At 43.7% G+C, this 22,512-nt stretch overlaps 1 protein-coding gene across 1 annotated transcript in view; it reads left to right on the top strand.

The window, feature by feature from the left end:
- The first annotated feature begins 1,548 nt into the window (after positions 1–1,548).
- LOC8041073 (putative elongator complex protein 1) overlaps positions 1,549–22,512 on the top strand; it is a 33,882-nt gene continuing 12,918 nt past the window's right edge. The window contains exons 1-18 of the mRNA XM_029989244.4: positions 1,549–1,713; positions 2,131–2,268; positions 5,096–5,177; positions 6,662–6,742; positions 6,822–6,907; positions 7,022–7,121; positions 8,697–8,787; positions 9,177–9,300; positions 10,193–10,289; positions 11,032–11,262; positions 12,254–12,430; positions 13,986–14,103; positions 14,640–14,810; positions 18,506–18,612; positions 19,978–20,072; positions 20,720–20,876; positions 21,476–21,659; positions 21,733–21,811. Coding sequence (XP_029845104.2) covers positions 1,570–1,713; positions 2,131–2,268; positions 5,096–5,177; positions 6,662–6,742; positions 6,822–6,907; positions 7,022–7,121; positions 8,697–8,787; positions 9,177–9,300; positions 10,193–10,289; positions 11,032–11,262; positions 12,254–12,430; positions 13,986–14,103; positions 14,640–14,810; positions 18,506–18,612; positions 19,978–20,072; positions 20,720–20,876; positions 21,476–21,659; positions 21,733–21,811 — 2,262 coding nt within the window. The 5' untranslated portion in view covers positions 1,549–1,569. The remainder of the gene's footprint in view (positions 1,714–2,130; positions 2,269–5,095; positions 5,178–6,661; positions 6,743–6,821; positions 6,908–7,021; positions 7,122–8,696; positions 8,788–9,176; positions 9,301–10,192; positions 10,290–11,031; positions 11,263–12,253; positions 12,431–13,985; positions 14,104–14,639; positions 14,811–18,505; positions 18,613–19,977; positions 20,073–20,719; positions 20,877–21,475; positions 21,660–21,732; positions 21,812–22,512) is intronic.

The raw sequence follows: 22,512 nt of genomic DNA, 5'->3' as shown, positions 1-22,512 counted from the left end.
CGAAACTCCACTGTGATCGAAAGTTGCGAATTTTTCGAATTCGAACCTTTGTCGGTACGACAATATCGAAATTTTTCGAATTCGAACCTCAGTTCGCTTCGAAAGTATCGAAACCTTTCGATCTCGAACCTAGGCTGGTTCGCGACATCCCTAAACAATACCTCAGTGGACACACGTTGAAGATAATCGAATCGAATCGAACATACTTGTGTGGTGTGTGCCACTATGACCGTAATTATGGGCACGAAATGTGTCTGTACCGAACAGCACGTACGGCATCAATCTCTTGTGGCGATGAAAATATGCGCTTGTATTTTCACGTGCACCAAGCATGCCTATTTTGGTCGTAGTCCGGAACCTATGTCCGGAACCGAAACCAATTTTCTCGCGATGTATGGCTGCCGTTCTCGACAAACATCCAAAATGATATAAACAAGGTGGAACTTTTATTCATTACAATGATATTATATTACAATTTTATTTTGTGCATTTCGTAGTATTTAGTGAATTTAATATCACGAAAAGTTTAAACACTCATCAACGTGATCTGGCAACCATGGCAACGCTCCGAATCTTTCCGATTCGATTCGGCTACTTTTCCGAATCTTTCCGAATCTTCAGATTCGGCTCCGAACAAGCAGGTTAGCCAAGGATTATCCTCCTTGGCTCCGAACAAAAGTAACGTTGGCTCCGAATACCCGAATCTCGATTCGGATAAAGATTCGTCCCATCACGAGTTAGAATCCAATCCATAGCCAAGCCAGCCGAGTAGTCGTCCTTAGAGCACTATATAGCTCCTTCGGAGCAGAGTAGCGCAATCTAGAACGCCGCCTCTCGGCGACTAGCGGCGAACGCCCGGAGGTTCCAACTGCGGTCAGAAATGCATGGAGAACGTGAGAAAATCGTTGTTTCTTCAGTATTGTGGGAATATACGGAATGGCAATCATTTTTGACATAATAATGGAACATTTTAGAATAATTTGCGCTAAGTTTTGTGACCCGCAAGAACCTGACTTTTTTTAAAAAATTGCTTGAGCGGCATCATGCAGCAGACGACACGGCGACGTCACACCATTCACGTGACCCGCTCCGGCCAACCCGAAAAGCCCATCTCCGCTGCGAGCAAAAATCGTCTGCTTCAAACGCCATTGCCTTGGAAATTGCCTTCTCAAAATTTGCACACGCATCCGATATTATTAAAGCTTTGACAAAGTGTTTAGTGCTTTACTAACTTCATGACAGACTAGTTTTGAAAAGTGTGAACTCGCCGTTCATTTTTTAATCAGCCGTGTTGTATCGATCTCCATGTATTCTCCCATAGGGCGGGCCGCCTCTTGGAACCCTGAGTACCACGTGACTCGCGCCGAGCCGCTCTGTCGGCCATCTTGTCGGCAAAACACGAGGTTCAAAGGATTGCGCTACTCTGCTCCGTAGGAGCTATATAGTGCTCTAGTCGTCCTCATGCGCGTGTCGTTGCAAGCGTGTGATCGGCGCTATCCGTTGATGTGAGCATGTGAGAAAGTTTACACGACAATCTCAAAGCGCTGACTTCCGACCTGTCTCGACATTATGAGGAACCTGGAAGTGAAGAACCTAGAGACCTCGAGCATACCCGATATTAAATACAGGAGTCAGTTCTGTTCTGACGCGGAGACAGGTGACGGGTATGTTGTGACTGGAAACCGCATCATACATCTAAACGGCACATTGGACGTAAGTGATCAGTGTAATCAGTTAATAACTGCATGTTTGCATAGGACATATATTGTATCGGACATCAATGGCAACTGACCAAGGGGTGTTCCTTCGTGAAGTTGCTTGAATTTAGCGATGGAGATCTTGCAAGTGTTCATTTAGTGAATTTACTTCGAATTAAGCTTTCTCATTTGGAAAATGTGATAGTAATTACCTGTGTTTTTAAGTTATACAAGCAAGGAAGTTCAACCGGTGAATAGGACTTAAAGTTAGGCTGTAAATATGTTCGTAAAATGAATATGTCACATAAAGACTTGCTTCATACACTTCCATAATAATTAAAATAAAAATAAGATTAAAAAGATTTTGTGTTAATATCTGCCCTAAACTTCAGGTAAGGAAAAGAAGGACCCCATTTCTTTTCTACATCTCCAGGCCAGGCAGCATGTCATTGACGAGCTTGACCCCGAGAATGACGGAGTGCTGGGTTTTGCATTCATCTCCGAGTTCCAGTCGTTGTGCATTGCAACAAAGGCTGGAGATATCCTGCTTTTCGATGTTGCCTCAGAAAAAGTGAGTTGCCCGTTCTCGAACCTCTGAGCATAATGGTTTGTCGCTTCTTCATACTCCAAATAATTCTAAATAATAAAAATATTTTAGAAGTTGGGAGGCATCATAATGAAGACAAATATCCTGACTTGACCCAACAAGGCAACAAATTGACTAGGCATTTATAGCCTCCAGGCTTCACAATGCTCAAAACAATTGTAAGGGTTTTGTTTTAGCACATGGCTATCTATCAGGAATGTCCGTATAAGTTTTGGGGAGAGGGCACAGCTTTTGTTACAAACTGACACATCCTTGCATATGAACCAGGATTTCAACAGCTTTCGTTGTCCACCTCTCGCCCCTTCGACTTCAATGCCGTGGCAACATTGGCTGGCGAAAGAGGAGAGGTGGTGACCACGAAAGGCTGCTACAATCCTGCTTTGTCCGCAGGGATGCGTAAGCTTATAACAAAAATCGTAGCCCTCTCCCCATAGCTTATACGGGCATTCGCGACAGATGGCCCTGTGTTAGGATAGACCCTTACATTTACTTTGTATGTACCATATTTTTTGGACTATAATCAGTGAACCATACATGTTTAAAACTTGAAATTTTATGCTGTGTGGACCGTCTTGGATTGAGCGCATTGGTAATAGATTCAAAAATACGAAAGAGTTAGACAAAGAGGACGGACAGGAAAAAGATGTCTGTCCTGTCCGTCCTCCTTGTCAAACTCCTTCATATTTTTGGACTGTCTACATGTGCGGACTACACAAGAATTTGTTTTTCTAGATTGTGAATTTCGACTGATGGATTTTGGTAATGACAGCGTATTTTCATAATGATTAGAGGCCTGCACTGATAACAGTTTGGTCATCTGCATCCGCAGACCTTGTACCTGCATCCGAGCTGGATCCGCATTGTTTTTAAATTATTGCGTCCACATCCGGACCGTATCCACATACTTCGTAACTGCATCCGAACTACGTCCAGAAAATTCGGAGCAACATGCGACCCGCGTTCCGCGCATTCATTTTGCATTATAAAATCAAACGTGAATGAAAAGAAAAAGCATCTGGATGGTACTTTATGAGTAGGATACTATGTTTTTGAAGTTTCGTTCTCATGAAATCGGGAGGGTGTTTTTCGGAGTTTATTTTTCGCTGAAAATTCAGGGTTTATCGAGTTTCTTTTTGTTAGATTTGCAGTTCTTTGAAATTCTCAGTTTATTTCACTGTGTTCCCAATTTTTAAAAATTACAAAAACAAAATAAATAAAATTTGGGTGCCGTGACATGTTGTCCTAAAGGAACTTTGATGAGCTAAAAGGTAAACCCTTTTTGTCATTAGTTCGAGTTTGCAAAGGAAACTGAAGTTGCATCTCCTCAGGACTGCTGACCTTGTGCTCTTAGAAAGCGTATTTGTAAAACACCGTCTTTTTTGCTTTTTATTTTGTCATTGTGTCCTCGAAATTTTGAGTTTTTATAATAAATCCGAATTGACATAAAGTTTACCAACGAGTGTATTTCGGATTTTTTTTTTTATTTACTCTAAAACACGGAACCCTATGTATAAGCCATTTGTGTATCTTTGCACAAAAGACTCTTTAAGTCAAAAAACGGTGAAAGTAATTTTATTGCCTTTTATTTTACAATAATTGTGTTGTGTGTGTGTTTGTGCATCAGGAAGTTAGTCAGTCTCAGTGGGCGTCTGGTGTCTCAGCTGTAAATTAGAAATTTAGCCAGTGCAGTACAACTGCTAGCTTGGGGTCTTTAACATGCACCACGCAGTAGTGCTACACGACCGCACTCCGTTACAATGGTCATCTATTATATTTATTGTACTTATCCTATATTATGCGATCATCCTTCCAGAGACACTTCGGATCACAGGAGAGGTGATCGCAATCATGAGATTGCTCTGGGTGTCTGTGACACTGTCCAAAAAGGCACTAAAAAAGAAGTCTTTTTTTTTTTATTTTACTTTATAACATATATTTTAAGCAGATGCGTTTTCTAAACATTAAAAAACTAACAAAAGACGAACTAATAACATTGCATAATTTTATTTATGTCAAACAGTAGAAAAGTGGGAGAGGAAAGGCAGTCATTCACCTCAGCGAAGTACTGGTATATAGCTGGTGAGACGCAAGCACACCACTGGGAAAATATCACAACATCCAATAATGGAAGCACCTTCTATCAGTTTTAGGGAGGGGGAAAAGAGGCTGCTTCTACTTTCTTGTGGCTTGTATGGTAAAGAGCAAATTTCTCCTCGGTCGGCACTTTTTCTCCAAGAGAATAATTTGCTCCCGCAAAACATTTGTTAATGCACTTCAAAGTATCACCGACTATCCAAACCCACGGGTATCCGCTTCCGTAGCCCCCAGCATCTGCATCAATCCGCAATCCGCTAAATCTGAAAATATTTTATCTGCATATGCCAGTTGATTGCGGATATTCCACAAATATGCAGTGCACTAATTACACTTTAAGTTTGATGCAAGCTTCTTTATGGGCTAATAAATCAGGCATTTGTCAAGGTATGCTGTGTATGATAATATTTCATGTGCGAACTAGGCACCAGGTGGGGACTGTGTCCCTTGTATGGACTAGCACAAGTGCACACTAACAAAGGAAGAACTTTATTTCTTAAACTGAAATTTGCCCCTTCAGAAAATATGGTACTGACGATGCCTTTCGCTTGGGAGGTAAAACGTCTATCGAATTTGTTTTCCCTGTGTCAAGTCGGCATGCTTTATTGTTTTTGTGGTATTCTCTCTTAACATCATTTACTGGCACCGATTACATGAACGTTTGTAGGTGATTCTGAAGCTCTCTCTCTTATTTCAGGCAGAAGTGGTCGGAAATGTCTCGGGTGGCATTTTGGCCATGCAGTGGAGCCCCGATTACGAGCTCGTTGTTGTCGTGTCAGGTATGTGGGGAGACTAAAAAAAGAAAATGGGTGTGTTGGCTTTTTTTAGGTTGAATAGTTTCCAACAATTATGTTATAGCATCACTGAATGCAGTAACCAACTCACTAAACATCTTTCTACTGTCACAACACATTATCAGTGATAGGGATAATAAAAAAGCAATAGAAAAAAAGTGAAGACAGGTCAAGACATTTTCAGTGTATAGCCTTTTTGTCATTGACGACCGCATAATGTATTGGGTGTGTCCGAAAACAAAAAAGAATAGTCAATCTCCAGGGACTGCAGCGTACATTTATTGAGTGTCCCAAGCCGCACAGTTTCAAGTAACTATGCCATAGCATCACTTGATTACAGCAAGAAACTCACTAAGCCTACCGTAGTCATCCATTGTTTTCTTTTGCCACAAACAATCGCAAATTGGGATTGCGGGCCAGCTGGTTTTGTTGGAAGAAAATAAATTATCTGCTTTGCAATGTTTAAACTCCTTTTCTTTTTTTCTGTTTTACCTTGGCATTTCTGTCTTACCAGATATCGCTTAAGCACGTCTGTTAACATATAACATTTTTTGCCCGAGAGTAGTGATTACGTATAAAGCTATATAAACCCAACCCTGTGCAATTGGATTAGATATGGCTATGGTGCCTGGAACAGATTTCTGACTGGTGTGATTACCACGCCCCAAAGAGTGGTCCCTTGATTTCCGCCCGATGACGTCACAAAAGTGTCACGCTGTCGCCGGACGTGACCCTGGCGGCGTCACAGCAGCGATGGGGTATGTGGCAGACGCGTTTTCTGCTGCACGTCACTCCCCAGCTTGACAGTCCATGTAAACTAAAGCAGCCAAGAGTTTAGACTGTGCGAGTTTTTTTCAAGAGCTCAGACTCACTCTACCTCTAGTCATATTGTGGACATTCAGTTGTTGCACGTCACATATAACCACAAAGCAACGTAGAATGGTGAAAATTCATTTAATTGGGGGGGGGATTGATGGTCAAGTGGGCTAGTGCACACCAGCTCGTAGCACGTGAAGCGAAAGCTTGCGCTGCAGGACCCAAAGATTCTTGGTTCAGTCCCCACTCCTATCTGTTTCGATCTGGATGAGCATTGTACCGGCGTACGGTCGTGTATCACTACTGCGTGGTGCACGTTAAAGACCCCAGGCTAGTGGTTGTACTGCACCGGCTAAATTTCTCATCTACAGCTGGGAGACAAGTCACCTGTTGAGGCAGACTAAGTTTTATGCTATATAAACATACACGCCAGGCACATAGCCAGGATTTTGTTTCGGGGGGGGGGGGGGGGGGGGGGGGTTCGCCCATGACAAAATGCTGTATGAGGGGGGAGAGGAGGTCCTAGCAAAATTGAAGATTTCGGGGGGGGGGGGCCCCATGGGCCCCCCCCTGGCTATGTGCTTGATACACGCACCCAAATTTTGTGGCATTTAGTCACTAGCTTAGTTGTTTTTTTTTGGTTCTCGTTACAGGGGAGGAAAAAGTGTTGCTGATGACAAAAGACTTCGACCCAGTGTCCGAGAAAAGCCTCCACCCGGACGAATTCGGAGAATGTAAGCGGTGTCGCCTCGCGTTCTCTCCATTGTTTAGAGGTCCATGATTGGATGACACTATGTTGCTTGCTTTGTGCAGGCAGCCCGATCACGGCGGGCTGGGGCTCAAAGGAGACTCAGTTTCATGGTTCTGAAGGCAAACAGGCTGCCAAGGTGGAAGTGAAGGTAGCGTCAGGCCACTTAAAAACTTTCTCTGGCAGTGACAGTAATTTTAAGATGCAAATTGAAGCATTTGAATCGGTACTAATTAACCTTGGCATCCATTGAACACGACTGCAGCCCCCGGATCCGGTGTCTTCGTGGGACGATCGGCAACCACGGGTGTCATGGCGTGGTGACGGGCAGTATTTTGTGACCTCGTCCGTCGACCCTTCGAGAGGTATGTTCGGAAAAGCTTCTATAAAATATATTTGAAACACTTTATATATTCTCTTTTACGTAAAACTATACTAAATGAAATCCTGATATTTTGGAGTGCGTCCAGTCAACATAGCATTCTCACAAAGCAGTGTCACATAAGTTTCTTTCACCTTGTTGCTATGTATTGTTACGAGCCATTAAATTATTAATTTATTCACTCTGTTTCCCAGGTGGCGGGTTTGAATCCCGGCTAGGCTGCCCCGCAATCTGACGGAGGCTTATTGCGGAGAAGGCGCAATAAGCCTCTGCATTGAGCGTGCAACCGAGCCTTTCGGTTGCACGTCAAAAGATCCCCAGGTGGTCCAAATTATTCCTCAGTCCTCCGCTGGGGTGTGCCAAATGCCCTACAATTGTTTGGCACATAAAACCCCAAAATTTGACTCTTGATTTAGATGGGAGGGGGTTTGTGTTGTTGTTAATGGTTAGGGAATAAGTGTCCATGCATAATATCTGCCCAAATAATGTAAGAAAAACTTGTACATAGTCTTTCTGGATGCTTTCTAACATCCTGTGGCCTATTATAGCCTCGGCATGTGTGCAGTTACAATCATGAATTTCAGATAAACTCTCTAAGGTGCAAACGATCAAAGCATTGAGGCTACATATTGAGAACATATCACATTTGAGAAAACTGGGGACAGGTTGCAACAAAGAATTGAATGGAAGACTTGAATGTATCTAGAATCTCTGCCAAATAGAATGTGACAGTTTACAGGAACAAATAAAGTAGAGCTGTGGGAGTTAGGATGAAACATTATGTATTATGGCAATTTGTTATACCGCACTGATTGCTGCAATCTCGCTTATAACGTCTTAAATTGGTATTTTGAGATATCATCCTCTTATGGGGACTGTGTGAAGATGCTAACATAGAATGTGAACAGCGTGCGATTGCAATGCATCTTTTAGAAGAGCCAGTGCTGAGTTTTATAGTGGAAGGTTGGTATGAGCCATTCTGGACCAGCCTTGTTGTTGAATGTTATCACGCACGTTGTATGGTTTCTCGTCAGAAAATTATCTGGTATCATATGATAGTGTTCCACAACTTGTCAGAATTCTTCACACATTGTTACCAACTCTCTGCTGCATCACTGTTACAGACATGCTCTTGTAACACACCGGTAATTGTCACCGGTGGTCATTCACACCTTGGCGTGCAGGCTTTTACTTGATATTGTAGTGAGACATTTGGGCTCACATAGGCAGGGGACATTGTTGCCGTTATGATTTGGGAATAGATGGGTAAAAAAGCATCCTATCTTTGTTTGTGGACCTTTAGCATAGACCAGTGTGCAAAACACCCGCAGGGAAAAGGTGCGAAACGTAAGGACAAATGTTATTAAAGGACTCGTCGACATTTGGGGGCCCTGGATGTTTCAGTCAATTACGTGTAGCAGCGGTAAGGAACAGTTGCACGAAGCATGGGAAAACCTTTTGATATGGAACATTGTTAAAACTGTCAAAGGATGCTGCAATCAAATCGGGGCACTAGTGGTATAAAGTCCTTAAATGCTTCATTGGGTTTGTGTTTCAGGTAACCGTAAACTACGCATCTGGAGCAGGGAGGGTGCACTTCAGTACACCGGTGAAGACATCAACGGACTGGAGCAAGCCCTTAGCTGGAAGTGAGTTCATACTCACAACTGCAGTACAACAGTATTGAGTTACGAACTATTAAAATCCAAGGACCCACAAATTCATGGCATTGCATAGATTTTTGTAGTACTCAGTTCCCCAAAAAGAAGCACTCAGATTTTTAAAGGAACAAGCATAAAAGAGGTATCTGCATTTGCTTCCATGTGCTGGTTTTCTGTAAGAAAGCGTGAATGAAGCTTCTAATCGTGACGACTTCGCTTAACGTTACAATGATGTTTTGATTATGTAGTCTCATTAGAGAGAGGAGGATAATATGTTTTCCTGCTGCTAGTTTAGATTTCATGGTCCCTTCATTCACGAGTTTGAATGAAAGTTTGAGCCGTGCAATATTTTGAGCCGAATACCGTTTTGCTTTCAGGCCATCTGGGAGTTTGATTGCATCCAGCCAGCACCTTCCAAACAAGCACAAGATAATCTTTTTTGAAAAGAATGGCTTGAACCACGGCGAGTTTCAGCTGCCCTTTGCTCCTCGAGAATTTGAGGTTTGTTGCTTTAGTTTGCTGGGCCCGTCTGTTTCTTTCCTTTCCAACGGCGCCATTCAAGTAGAGAGATTCTCCATCTTTCCGACCGCAGCTGATATGTTGCACTATGCGAAGTATGCCTCATGCAAACTACAGTCTAGGTTAGTGGTTCTCAAAGGGGGGTCCGCGAACCCTTCGGGATCCTTGAAGGCTTTCTTGGGGTCCCCAAGGCCCTCGACTGTCAGTTAGATCGAGAACAAAATTTTTTCTATTTTTGATGCTGGTTGTTCTACGAAGCTAAGAGGCCAAACCATGTGTGCTGAATGAGTAGGGTTGATTATTGTCCTTTTCTTGACATGCATGTGGCATACCCACCTTTTGCCTGACCATTTTTGTACACTCTTTAATTGTTTGATTACTGCCATTTGTGCATACAAGCCTCATTTCTCAAATGCCATCAAGATGTTGCCTCTCTCTCTTTCTCTTTTAATGTAATGTGAATAAGTAGGCATCTATTTTTTTTATGAAAACATTACCATATTTATTTATTTTTTCCAAATAAATGAATACATTCTTTTTTTTTAGGCAGGAGTGAATTTTTGGTTTTGATATATTAGGCCATTTGTCTTGTCGAGCCTACATCTGTTATCAGAAACATAGTAGTACTTGAGACGAGGACAAAGGATGAGGAGACTTGACAACATAGAGCGCTGACTTGTCCAGTTTACCTGACTTGTCTAGTCTCCACCTTTGTCCTTGTCTCAAGCACTGTTATGCTCTTGAAGACCCAGTACCAACTTGGCTAACGATCTGCACTACACCTGTTGCCTTTCCGTTCGTGCCTCTTGTTCCTGTATTATGGGCTCACGGTCACAAACAAAACTCAATCAAGTTAAATTATCTCGCTTTCCAGGTGAAGGAACTTTCATGGAGTACCGATTCGTCGGTTCTTGCCGTGGTGGGTTCTACGTTCCAAACCGACGACTGTGCCGTCCTCCCAAAAGACATGGGTAAAGTTTGCTCCCGTCAGCTCCAGTTTAGGCAGCTCTAAAAAAATGCATCGGGTTCATATTCAATCTCCGCAAAATTGCATTCTTCCTGAAGCCAGCTTTGATTTAATCTTGAAAAAAAGTGAATAAAGTGTGCCAAATTCGAAGAGGGTTGGCCTTAGTTGGCCAGCTGCAAAGGTTTTTTGAAAACAACAAGAAAAAAGAAACAGTACGAAAGGAGTATGTGGCGACGCTGATTCACTGCATTGCATGCCCGGAACTGGAGTTAGCACCCGTCCGCTGCGTCCTTTATAAAACTTTTTTCGCTCTAACCCTCCTCTAATAGATAAGCTTCTTCTTCCTTCGTGTATCTCCCCTCGCATTGGCCATTCATTCAAAGTCGTAATTCATCCCTGTTACACTGATGTCCACATCGACTCCTTCCTTTCCAAAACGTCATCCGAATGAAGCCACCTTCCCGAATCTTTAGTGTCTCTCTCTGTCAGTGTTCGGTTAATTGTGATAACCAATCTTTTTTTGTTAATCCTTGACTTGACTGCTCATGTTTTTCTGCATTTTTGTACTAGACTCGTTTATATCCCATAGTTTTTGTTTATTGCCCCTCCCCTCTTCCCTCTGTAATACCTCCAGGCTCTCAGGATATTGAAATATATAAATAAATAAAAACACAGTTTCGCGTATCAAGTTTTGATCAAAAAGTCAAAATAAAACTGAAAATTTTTTTTTTATCTCCACGTTTCAGTGTTGTTGTACACCGTGAACAACTACCACTGGTACCTCAAGCAGACGCTGGAGTACGACGGCGCTCTGGGCCAAAAACTGGCCGCCGTTGCCTGGGACGAAGGCAGCGCACTTCGACTGCACGTGCTCTGCACGAGCGGTTCTTATTACCGGTACACGTGGTCCCACGCAGTCCATGCCGGTCCCTCGGTCACTTCAGAGGGTGCAGCCGTCGTCGCGGTTATCGATGCGGGTGAGCTGCTCATAAAAAATTTAAACATACCTTAATTCTACTACTTAAGTTAGAATTCACAGATTCTACAGCGTGTTTTGGGCTGCTGTAGGTTTTTACTTGTGAGCTTTTCTGAGCTTGGGAGTGATCCTAAGTTTTGCTCAGTTGACCAGACTTGCGTCCTGGGAGGCATTTTCCTGTTAAACTTGATGAGCATATTGAATCTGTCTGTAATTATGTGCCACTTTGGGGTTTTTTCGCTAAAGTTAGCATGTTACATTTTTCTATAACACTTTTCTTAATATAATTATTTTATGAAACCCTAGCCCTTAACATATTCTTTGTCAAATTCTCCAGTTATGCTAAATCAGCTTCACATAAACATGCAGTGTATGGTTCGCAGGCCACATGGTTTCCAACATCAGTAATGGCCAGCCACTCGTACGAGCATTGCAAGTTTACTTTAAACTTTTCCCTACTATATCAATATCTTTGTTGTATCAGTTTTTACCATACAAAACTTCTACTTTACAAAAGAAAAAAAAAAAGATAGCAACAATTAGACTTTACACAAGCTTGATCATGCTGACAAAGACAAGGGAGCACAAAGTATGTCCCGCACAAACCACATGCTGAGGTTTATTTTATTTTTATGTTTTTTAGATTTATGTTTATATATAAAAAACTAACATCATGTAACACTCATCCATGAGGATCGTTCATGACGCTCATTCGTGACAATTATTGAAAAACTAAACCCATTAAAGACATTCTGCGCTGAAAGGCGCCGAGATGAACCATTAAAGTAGATTCTTTCAAAGGGTTGTGTGCCTTGTAGCCAACGGAAATCGGCGAGTAAAGAAAAACTTTCGTTTTTGTTAACACCGCACCTTGGGCTAGTTGGTTTTCTATCTTACTAAACGTTTCTGCACTGTGAAGTAGTAATTCGGTTTCTGGCCATTGGGCCCCTTAATATTCCCCACTGATCATCTGTCCCATCTTGTTTTGGCAGACCGTGTTTTGACAACGCCATTCAGGACGACCGTCGTCCCGCCGCCAATGTGTTGTTACAAAGTCAGGACGGGAGTTTCGGTGGACCAGGTCGCTTTCGGCGTCAAGCGACGTCGCGACGAGTTTTTCGTAGTCCTGCAGAACGGCAAGCGCATCCTCTTCGTTCTGCACGACGGAGGTACGTCATTTCTTTTCCCTTGACTCGCGCTGCTTTCTGTTTGTACCCCGTTTTATTTACGAACCACTTTTGCAGCTAAACTTCCTTTGCAAATTTTGTCTCATCTGTCGTGCACTATGTTTGTGATTGTAATGTTTACACACTTGTGTTTGCTTACTACCGAGTTCTTGTGGTCTCTTATGAGGAGGGAGTGTACACTGGCATGCTGGCGCCAGCTACCAGGTGGCTCTGGAACTGTATTTCACTCAAGCGAAGGTTTTGCAGTATTTGCGAGATTAAATGTATGCACTATCTATGAGAAACGTTAGTTTATAACATCATCAGAAGTTTTTTCGAGCCAATAAGAAAAGAATTTTTCACAAAAATGTTTTTTCTCGTCATATGGGATCACAAAGTACTCTTTCGTAAGCAGTTGCAAGTGTGTGAAGCAGCCTTTAGCTCTCCTTGCAACTTTTAAGGCGAAAGCTTTACTTGTCCCATTACACGAAAAGCCGTCCGCGTTGTCCCCAAAGGATGGTCATAAAACTATTTCATCAAGCACGCGCCTCAGAATTAAAACAAAAAGAAAAGCACAGCCACACAGATGCTTCATCGCGGTAGCCGACGGGGCGCTTAAGTTCAAAGTGGATGCGCCTCAGAAATAAAACAAAAAGAAAAGCACAGCTACGCAGATGTCTTGTCGCAGAAGCCGTCATGAGGCCGGCGGGGTTTGCCGCGCCTGCGCAGTGGGGGAGCGTGATGTCACCGCCGGAGCGCTTTGTGCGAAAGGAAGATGTGGCGTGCTGCTTGTAAGAATGCGCTGCGTGTAGGAATGCTTTTGCATTCCTACACATAAGCAGTCTTAAAACATACTCTTTCTTAAAATTTTTTTTTTTAAATTTACTATATTTTTTTGCAACTTTTGTCTCTTCTTTTGCGTGCTTGGTTAATAATCCTGTCGTTTTGGAAGAATTGTATTGCTCTTGAAGAAGGAAGTTAGATCATACTACACGTGAGCATACATACCATGTTTATTTTCTCATTTCTAGTTTTTTGTAACTTTTTCTCACTTCTTTGTTCTGTTTTGTTTTGGAAGTGTCTAATAATCTGATTGTTTTAAACATGGCCTCTGTGTCTTTTTAATGTTGGTCCAACTTATCTAAGTCATCCTCGCGTGCAACTACAATTACGAAGAACCTGATTACATTCTCAAGTTGCTACTGTGAAATGTCTTTTCCTGTAAATAGCTGACTATAGTAGTTTCCTCTGAAACATATCTTGACCGCCAATAGTCGCATGAGGTACGATACTAGTACTAACCAGTATCACCTGAGGGAACATCCAAACCAGTATCTTCACAGTTTTTAACGTCTCAACAATACTGCAAATCATCCCTCGCAGGAAATGACATCTGCCATTGAAAAGCTGATTTACTCGTTTTGCTTTATTCAGGAAAGAATGCAATTGTTCATCCCGCATAGCTTGCGGCATCTCCACTGGGTTCCGGATTCTGATCTCATCATTTATGCAATTCTGTCAATCAGTTTGATGCAGGACGTGTACTTTGTTATGACAGGGCGTTTTGTGCAACCAGAAGGGGAGACCCCAAACTGCAAAGTGGAACTTGACGGCCCCGGCGCAGGCAACGGATTCAGAACAACGTCGCCCATTCCAAGCTGCTACGGGCCTTACAGGTTGGACCATTAAGATGAATAAAAGTTGCACTTCCCTTAATTAAGCCCTTGCAGTGCTGTAAAAAAAACCGTAAAAGTCACGAGGAATTCTTCCAAGTTAGTCACTTCCTCAATAGTGTTGACTGTGAATCAAGACCGCAGGATGAGAGTAGTTACAACTCAGGCACCAATTTTTAAGCACGCTGCCCCGAGCCCGCATCAGTGTCAGTAGACCATGGGAGAGGATCAAAGGGGGCACTGCCATAGTATAGGCACATGTCCATAAAGTAGATCTTTGAGGTTATCTACATACACTACAATCAGTGCTTCGTTTCCTCCGAGCATGGTTGCAAAACATGGGCTAGCAGCAAGCTGCCTTGTAGCAGGAGCTATAATATGGTGCCAATATGAAGAACAGCGTTTGGGCAAGACAGGGCAGGGCAATAGTCCGCACCGACTGTTCTACTTGGCTTTAGTTATACGACTGGGGACGGTTTTGTGCACCTGCCATCTTGGATCCCGACCCAGCAGGAGCCTGGTGCCGCCTCTGTTTGCAGAATCGAATTTGGGGAGGAGTTTCGACCTGCCCATCATCCCTTCTGGTGCCACCATTGGACGTGGGTTTCCGAGGACCAGATTCTTTGCATCTGCACGTTGGAGGACAACGTCCACCAGCTCGCAAGGGTCGACGTCGTTCACGGGGAAGGGAAGACTCGACTTATTGCGAGGTGAGAGTCTGCTTGCAAGTCTCGAGACCCAAAGTGAAGGAGCCTGGAGCGGTGGAAATAACTGCATTCTCTGAAACGGACAACTGTTGGAACAAGTTTAACTTGTTATAAGTGGAATGGAAAGTTTATTAACTGTTTTAAGTGTGATGAGTTGTTCCAGCAGTAAACACAGTCACTTTGTGGACAGCTTACTCTTTCTCAACAGTTTGCTGTTACGACAGTTTGCTACTGTAACTGTTTGCTATTGCAACAGTTTATAAATCGAGTTATAAAACATTATTAATAAGAGAGATTGAGTTAGAGCAGGGGTTGCCAAACTTTTCGGCTAAGGCCCCGGATTGGGGACATGTGGCAGTTTTGAAGTCTGGAAACTATTTAAGACGACATAAATGTGAAAATAGTAAATAAATAAACATTTAAATGCAGAAATTTAAACTAGAGCAAAAACTAAAAATGAAATGTAAGGTGGTCGAATACATATATATTTTACTTTTAAATGTAATACTACCGTATTATCCCGAGTCATCGCCCACCCCCCTTCCGCCTGAAATTCATTAAAAAAGTGGGGTGGGCCATGTCTCGGTGGGTGAGCACAAACTTGAAAAAAAGCGGAAAAAACCATTTTTTCTCTGCGTATCTAGCGCTGATGAACAAGAGATACATCAAACTCAAAACTCGATTTAGTTTCATTGTTTTATCGAAAAAAATGCTCACGAAAGAATATTTTACTATAGCGAAGTCCGTTGCTTGCATACGCGCTAGAAACACCGCCGATCTGCATATAGCGCGAACGTTTGTTCCGTGAAAGAATGTCACCACTATGTTCTCCTAGTTAGTAAAGAAAAGAAAAGTCTACAAGAAAATAGAGACACCGACCAGGCGCAACGAGCGAGCGAGCGAGCGAGCGGACCAAAGAAGCGACCAAGAGCAATGCTGGGAAAGCGGGAAAGCCGCCGGTCACATTGGCAAATACTTTGGCGTCGGGCCAAGTCGAGCGCCTTGTCAATCGCAAGCTCTTGCGCAACTTTCTTGTTTGGTGCGTACATACATGCGTCCGTGCACGGCAGGCTATCAATGCACGGTTGGGACGCTCTGCAAACGTCTGTGTAGGGCGTTCCAGCAAAGCTTTATTTACGCGTTGGCTTTAACCAAAATATTGCACAACCGCGGTCGCGACGGGCGGGAAGAAGGAGCGGGTTCGCGGTGACCTTACTTCGGCGGAGACAGACTTTGACCTAACACTCTGCGGTTACATTAACAAACTCTTATTTTGTTATCTCCATCGTTTTCTTTTCGCACGGATACACGACCACTTTGGGGTCGCTCACGGAGGAAATGCGTAAACAAAAAGAAGTGTCTTTCCCCCCTTCGTTTTACTTTGTCACGGACGTCATCCAACTGTAAGGTCCGCGGCCGCGTCATTCGGGTAGGATGAGTGTTCTCGGATCGCAGAGTCCGCGCTGGGGTATTTGAAGGGGTGGGCGATGACTCGGTGTTTTTTCGGAAATCGATATTGGCCCAAAACATGGGGTGGGCGATGGCTCGGGGATGGGCGATGACTCGGGATATTACGGTATATTGCTAATTATGACATTACAAAAAAATTGTAACCCAGAGAACTCGCCAGGCATAGGTAAATCAAAAAGCGTAGGAACTTTGGCGTATTCACACAGGGCTGAAGACTAAGGAGAATGCTAGATCTGCTGATGGCAATATGCAATAGTTGTGACATAGGACACTAAACACAATATTCATTAGAATACCAAGGAATTGTATAATAGTTACACAGACACGAAGAAGAGAACTACAAATAGCAATGTACAATATTATAGCAAAAGATCCGGCGTTTTGATGCAGTTAAACAGTTGTAAAACACCCTTAACCCTTTCTCTACCATGGATGAGGTGGGTTCCTCTACACTGTATGACTACTAGTACTCCTGAAGACGAGCTGGCCTCATCCACGCTGAATAAAACGCATGTCCCTTACCAAAGACGATCTGGGCTAGTCGACGTGTGTTTAGCGTTGCGTGCCATCAAAAGACGATGCAAAAGATTTGATAAATTTCTAGAGTTGGCTGAAAACCGGTTCAACGCTAGCAACCAGCTTTAAAAAAAGGCGGCGTTCACTTTTGGACGTGGTGTTCCTTGTGGCAAGTGTGCAACAAAAATGCAGGGAAAACGAAGGTTTCACGACATGTTTTCCAATTTGGACGGCAGGGACATAAACCTTTCATCCGACAGTGACAGTGAGGCCACTGAGTTGTTTACTTTAGCTCCGACGACTCGGATTCTGATGAGGACATTGCGTCGGTGTGTCGGGGATAAGACTCAACGTGGAGAAGCTTCCCCCTGCACCTCCGCATTTTCAATTCAGTGCTGTGCCGGGCATGAACGTTGACATAGCAGGTGATGCAGACTGTTTGCGCTAGCTTGAACTTCTTTTACATCGGTTGTCATTGACATCCAATGTAAAAAGGTAAAATTTTAAAAATCGGTATATTTGGATTTTTTTTTTTTAAATTATTGCAGTAGGCAAAGGGTTAAGAGAAACACAAATCAAGTTGGTCGTACGGTGTATAAATGGTTGCAAAATTCTTAAGAACGAGTCAGATGGAGTTGGAGCGTACTACTTTTAGTCTTAAACCAATGAGAAGAGGATAACTCCTGTAAGCGCACCCTCCCCCGAGAGATTGCCCATCCCGTTTCTCTAACTAAATACTAAACAGAAAAATTACAAAACATTGCCCATCCCCTATTTCCTGTCGGACACACCGTCCAACGGCAAAAACGCATGAACCCGCTACAAACTCTCGTCGCACGTAGCGGTATCGCAGATTGTGTGGTTGATGTGATTCCCCTCGGACATCCTATCCCGTCGGACATCATACAATGTTCGACGGGAATCGCATCAATTGTGCTATCTGTGGTACCGCTATGTGCGCACGCAATATTGGTTCATGTGACACGTGAGTGGATCCCACATGCTAATTGCATCGTGAAATGCGAATCTGCTGCATCCGCAATCTGCCGTATTCGCTCCCGTAGCACGTGAGTTCGTAGTGGGTTCTTTCGTTTTTTGTTTGCGATCCGTGCATGCTGTATCGTTGGTTCCCATGACATGCGAGTTGTCCCCGCATGTTTATTGCGTCGTGAAGCGCAAATCTGCTGCATCTGCGATTTGCGGTATCGGTTGCCATGACATGCGAGTTTGCGGCAGGTTCCCGCGTGTCCTTCGCACTGTGTAAAGTGAAACTGCGGCGCCCGCAATCCGCGATATCTTTTACCGTAACACGAGAGTTTGTAGCAAACGACCGCGTGTTTATCGCATCGTGCAACGCAAAGTTGCCGGGTCCACGACCGGCGGCATCAGTTCCCATTTCACGTTGTTTGTAGCAGATGGCTCAGTGTTTTATCACTTTTTTTTTTATAAATTTTTTGAATCTCGCATCTTTAAAGATACCCCACCCTATGTTTTTTATTGCTTTTCTCTTTATTTTGGGTGGGCGTCCTCACGGGATTTTACGGTATGCGTATGATTGAAGACCTGTAAAGGTGAAGGGTAGTTGGGGTGTCATTTTGGTCACTTGGAGTGTGTTCAAATCTTACATTTTTTATTGTTATGCTCCCTTGTACAGTAATTTTCGAACTTTTGGAAATAAAGATGTCACCAACCTTTGTGCACTCCTGTTTCAGCATTGTGTCCCCTCTCGAGGATTCGGTGCGGACTGTATCAGCGAGCCCGGATGGCAGTGTGGTGTGCCTGCAGTTCCAAGATGGCCGCTGTGCCAGCTTGTCCGAAGGTACAAGTCTGTTTTTCTAGTTTCGTGTTATTAATTTTGGTGTCATATTCAGTTCTTATTAAAACTTTCAAGTTAGATAATGGGAATTTTAGGCTTGAGTTTAGGGGGCCACGAACCCGTAGAAGCTTTTCAACGCAGCGCTACAATCGGTGTTGATGCTTTCCAAGCAGTGAGTTCAGACTATCTACCGACTGTGCTTGAAACCAACTGTCATGTCGTGTAAAAGACATGATAACCCCTCTCGGGTCCCGAGCCCATTGTTTACAAAAGAAAAGCGTATGTTTTAAAGGGCAACTCCGCTCAATTTCGAAAAATTTAGGCTTCCATGTGATTCACATTCACAAAGTAATACTCAACAACTCTACGTCTTCGGATTCGCGAAATGTGGAATAATATTTGTGTAATCCTAATTTAAACATCAGCAGATACCGAAACCGAAACTTCGGTTGCGTCAGGCAACATTGGTCTCGGGTCGTCACAGTCATGGGCACCTCACGTCGAACCACGTGGTCTTGTGACGTTCGGGAGGGAGCGAGAAACAGGACACGCGACGCGGGCAGGTCTTTTCTTTTTTTTTTTTTTTTGGACGCGGGCAGGTCGCTTCGCATGGCGTGGACGGTGATGGCCCGGGGGAGAGGGGGAAGGGGAGAGGACGAAAGAGGAGAAGGGGAGCGGAGAAACAGACCGATAAGCGCGCAGGGCAGCGGTGATCACGTGAACGCCCGGTCAGCCAACACCGGGAGGAGAAACTCATGACGTCATCGTTAAATTTCGCTCTGAAAAGTAAAAACAAGCAAAACGTGAGAATGAAGTATGCATGCCTCTGACGTAGTGGTTCAACGTTGGCCGCTCCAACTCCGTGGCATTGACTGCGCTGATGATTGCGCCTCGCGCCGCACGCTAGAGTTGGCAGATTTCGGCGACTTGGCTCGCTTGAAGGTTCGCTGGCCAGTTTATTAAATATATAGACGGAATTAGATCGTAATATTTGACATGGGGTCTTCCTATATGATACTGAAGAGGGCTACATAGTTTTCTAAATATCAAAAATGAAGCGGAGTTGCCCTTTAAAGTGTCTGTTCAGTTTACGGCCAAACCACTGGTGACTGACGATCCTCTTGATTCTTTTTAAGCAGTGGGGCTGTCGTCACAAATTATATAGGAATATGACGATGGTGACAAGTAGCTGACAGACCTTGTGATGTACTAGAAATTACTAATAATTTTTCCCACAGAAAGGTATGTATTTGCATGTGTGTATTTTCTGGTTTTTCAATCTATGGCCATGCTGCATTCGGGTATAAAACATTACTTTTTTGTGATGTTTTTCTAATTCTAACTTGAGGCATCTTCGTTCCTTCCAAGCTGGAACTCTCGAACCGTGGCTGCGCTCAGATGGCATCCAATTGGAACTGCCGAAGCCGTGCAGGACTGTCTTGGTGTGCGAAGTTCTGAAGCAGGTGATCAACGATGAGACTTCTCTGCATTGTCTTTAAAGGGACACTGACACCCCCCCAAATCTTTTTTTAATTTTTTTGCCAGGAGATTTTTTAAGGTGTCGGAAGACTACCAAATCACTATTTTTCTACAGCGTCACATATATCTTTAATAATGTAAAAAAAATGCAACTGCTCAAAACTGAAACCAAAACTGGGCTGGGGAGGAATAAGAAATATAGATGAGGAGAGAGTTGGCATAAGTCATGTGGCTGTGCAACTTTTTCTTTCCAATCAACATATCTGGAGCTCTTTAGAAGCCACAAAAAGGGGTATCATATTTTTTTCTATTTTTAATATTGTGTGTGTGCCTTCAATGACCCACGACTTTGATTATGTTTGGTGTTTGTGTCTAAACCATAAAAAATGGCACATGACCACGGAGAAGAGAGTGAGTTCAACTCAAACCGGCCAGTTCTCAATCGGCGGTTTTCGGGCAGAAAGAAAACAAATGTCGAGCCGCGAATAGTTTACTGGTTAGTTGAACTCTCATATGTCACATACAAATAAAAACCTTGGCGAGCATAAATGCCCTGTCAGTGTCCCTTTAAGATCTTCTACCTTAGGACTATGATGGGTAACAAGTCTCCTTACAATGTTTTTCACCGCAGCCAAGGGTCTTGGGATTGTCCGACCGCTTTGAGCTCTTCTGCGACGAGTGGAGGATCTGCGACAACTGCACCTCGTTCCGAGTCCACGGAAAGTTCTTGCTCCTGACGACGCACGCACACACTTTACGCTGCCTCCTGCTCGATCATGACCTACCAAGTGAGTGGACGCTTTGCGACGTTGCTTTCGACGGTTGGCCCTCTAAACCTTGGGTCCCCAAACTGGGTTCCTGGGAACACGGGGATTTCCCAGAACACTCTCACGAATTCCCCAAGCTCCCAAATTTGCTTGACCGTCCCTGCCCCCAAGTAAAGCGTTTGTTAAGTTTAAGCACTAATGCTAGCAGACCTGTACCGCCTATCGATGCTAAACTATGAGCCAAGTGCTCGCTAGTATGTGCATTACTGTTTACTAGGAATCTAGGCCCCTGTCCTGCTTTATTACATCAATGTCGAGACTGTGAGGGGTTCCTTAAGATTAAAAAGTTTTAAAACCCCTGCTCGATACTAAAGAAAGTTCAGCGAATTTGTTCACCACTGTGATCTCAATTATTCGTAGCGGAACTACACAACACGAGAATTGGGATTGGGCTTTTGCAGTTAGGTATAATGAAATTTATAGTCGTCGTTACGATCATGCTGGTTACTGCTTCTTGTATTGTGCAGTTGTTGCCGCTGATGTGATTGAACTTCCAAGCATGACGGTAGCTGGACCACACGACGCTCATTCTTTTTTTATGCGAACGTAATTTCCCTCAGGCATTCTCAACGGAAACCCTTCTGCATCACTGGACGACTCCCCGCGGCAGCTGGAGCGTGGATCTCTGCTCGTGACAAGCGTGTTGGCAGACGGTCGCGTCGTTCTTCAACTTCCGCGCGGGAACCTCGAGACGATATCCCCGCGTGCCCTCGTGTTGGACCGAATCTGCGAACATCTCGACAGGTGACACCGAAAACTTCCGTTTGTGGCGGGTCTTATTTAAAACAATGCATCGTTGTTTTCTTCAATCTTGCAGGATCGAGTTCGAAAAGGCGTTCTCGTTGATGAAGGTTCATCGCATCAACTTGAACCTGCTCTGCGATCACGACCCTGCGGTATGTTGGTGCTCGGCGGGGCTTCGTGAAGACGCTCCCTCGGCTCAACTATGTGAATGGATTAGTTGCTAAAATATTGATGAACGAATTGCATATTTTTTTATTCACATCGACATAGAAATTACGTGGTGTTAACGGTAATTTGGGTGCTAATTTTAGGAAGACACGTTGTTGAGCTTTAAGTGGTTTTAAAAGCTTTATTATTCGGTGATATGAGCAACAATTAATCCTTTCAGGTGGGCATAATGAAACTCTAAATTGAGTAGCTGGCACCACTAAAGCAGCACCAATGTCTCCTTTTTATTTTATGTTCTCACTTAAAGGGCAACTCCGCTTCATTTCTGATATTTAGAAAACTATGTAGCCCTCTTCGGTATCATATAGGAAGACCCCATGTCAAATATTACGATCTAATTCTGTCTATATATTGAATAAACTGGCCAGCAAACCTTCAAGTGAGGTCGCCAAAATCTGCCAACTCTAGCGCGCGACGCGAGGCGCAATCGTCAACGCAGTCAATGCGACGGAGTTTGAGCGGCAAACGTTGAGCCACTACGTCAGAGGCATGACTACGTCATTCTGACGTTTTGCTTGTTTTTACTTCTCAGAGCGAAATTGAACGATGACGTCATGAGTTTCTACTCCCGGTGTTGGCTGACCGGGCGTTCACGTGATAACCGTAACGCGGATGCGCTAGTTTG

The sequence above is a fragment of the Ixodes scapularis genome, unplaced genomic scaffold (genome assembly GCF_016920785.2).
Source record: "Ixodes scapularis isolate PalLabHiFi unplaced genomic scaffold, ASM1692078v2 PGA_scaffold11__112_contigs__length_91849675, whole genome shotgun sequence".
Taxonomy (NCBI): Eukaryota; Metazoa; Arthropoda; class Arachnida; order Ixodida; family Ixodidae; genus Ixodes; species Ixodes scapularis.
Note: the sequence above shows the minus strand (reverse complement) of the source record. Positions and strands in the feature narration are given on the sequence as shown.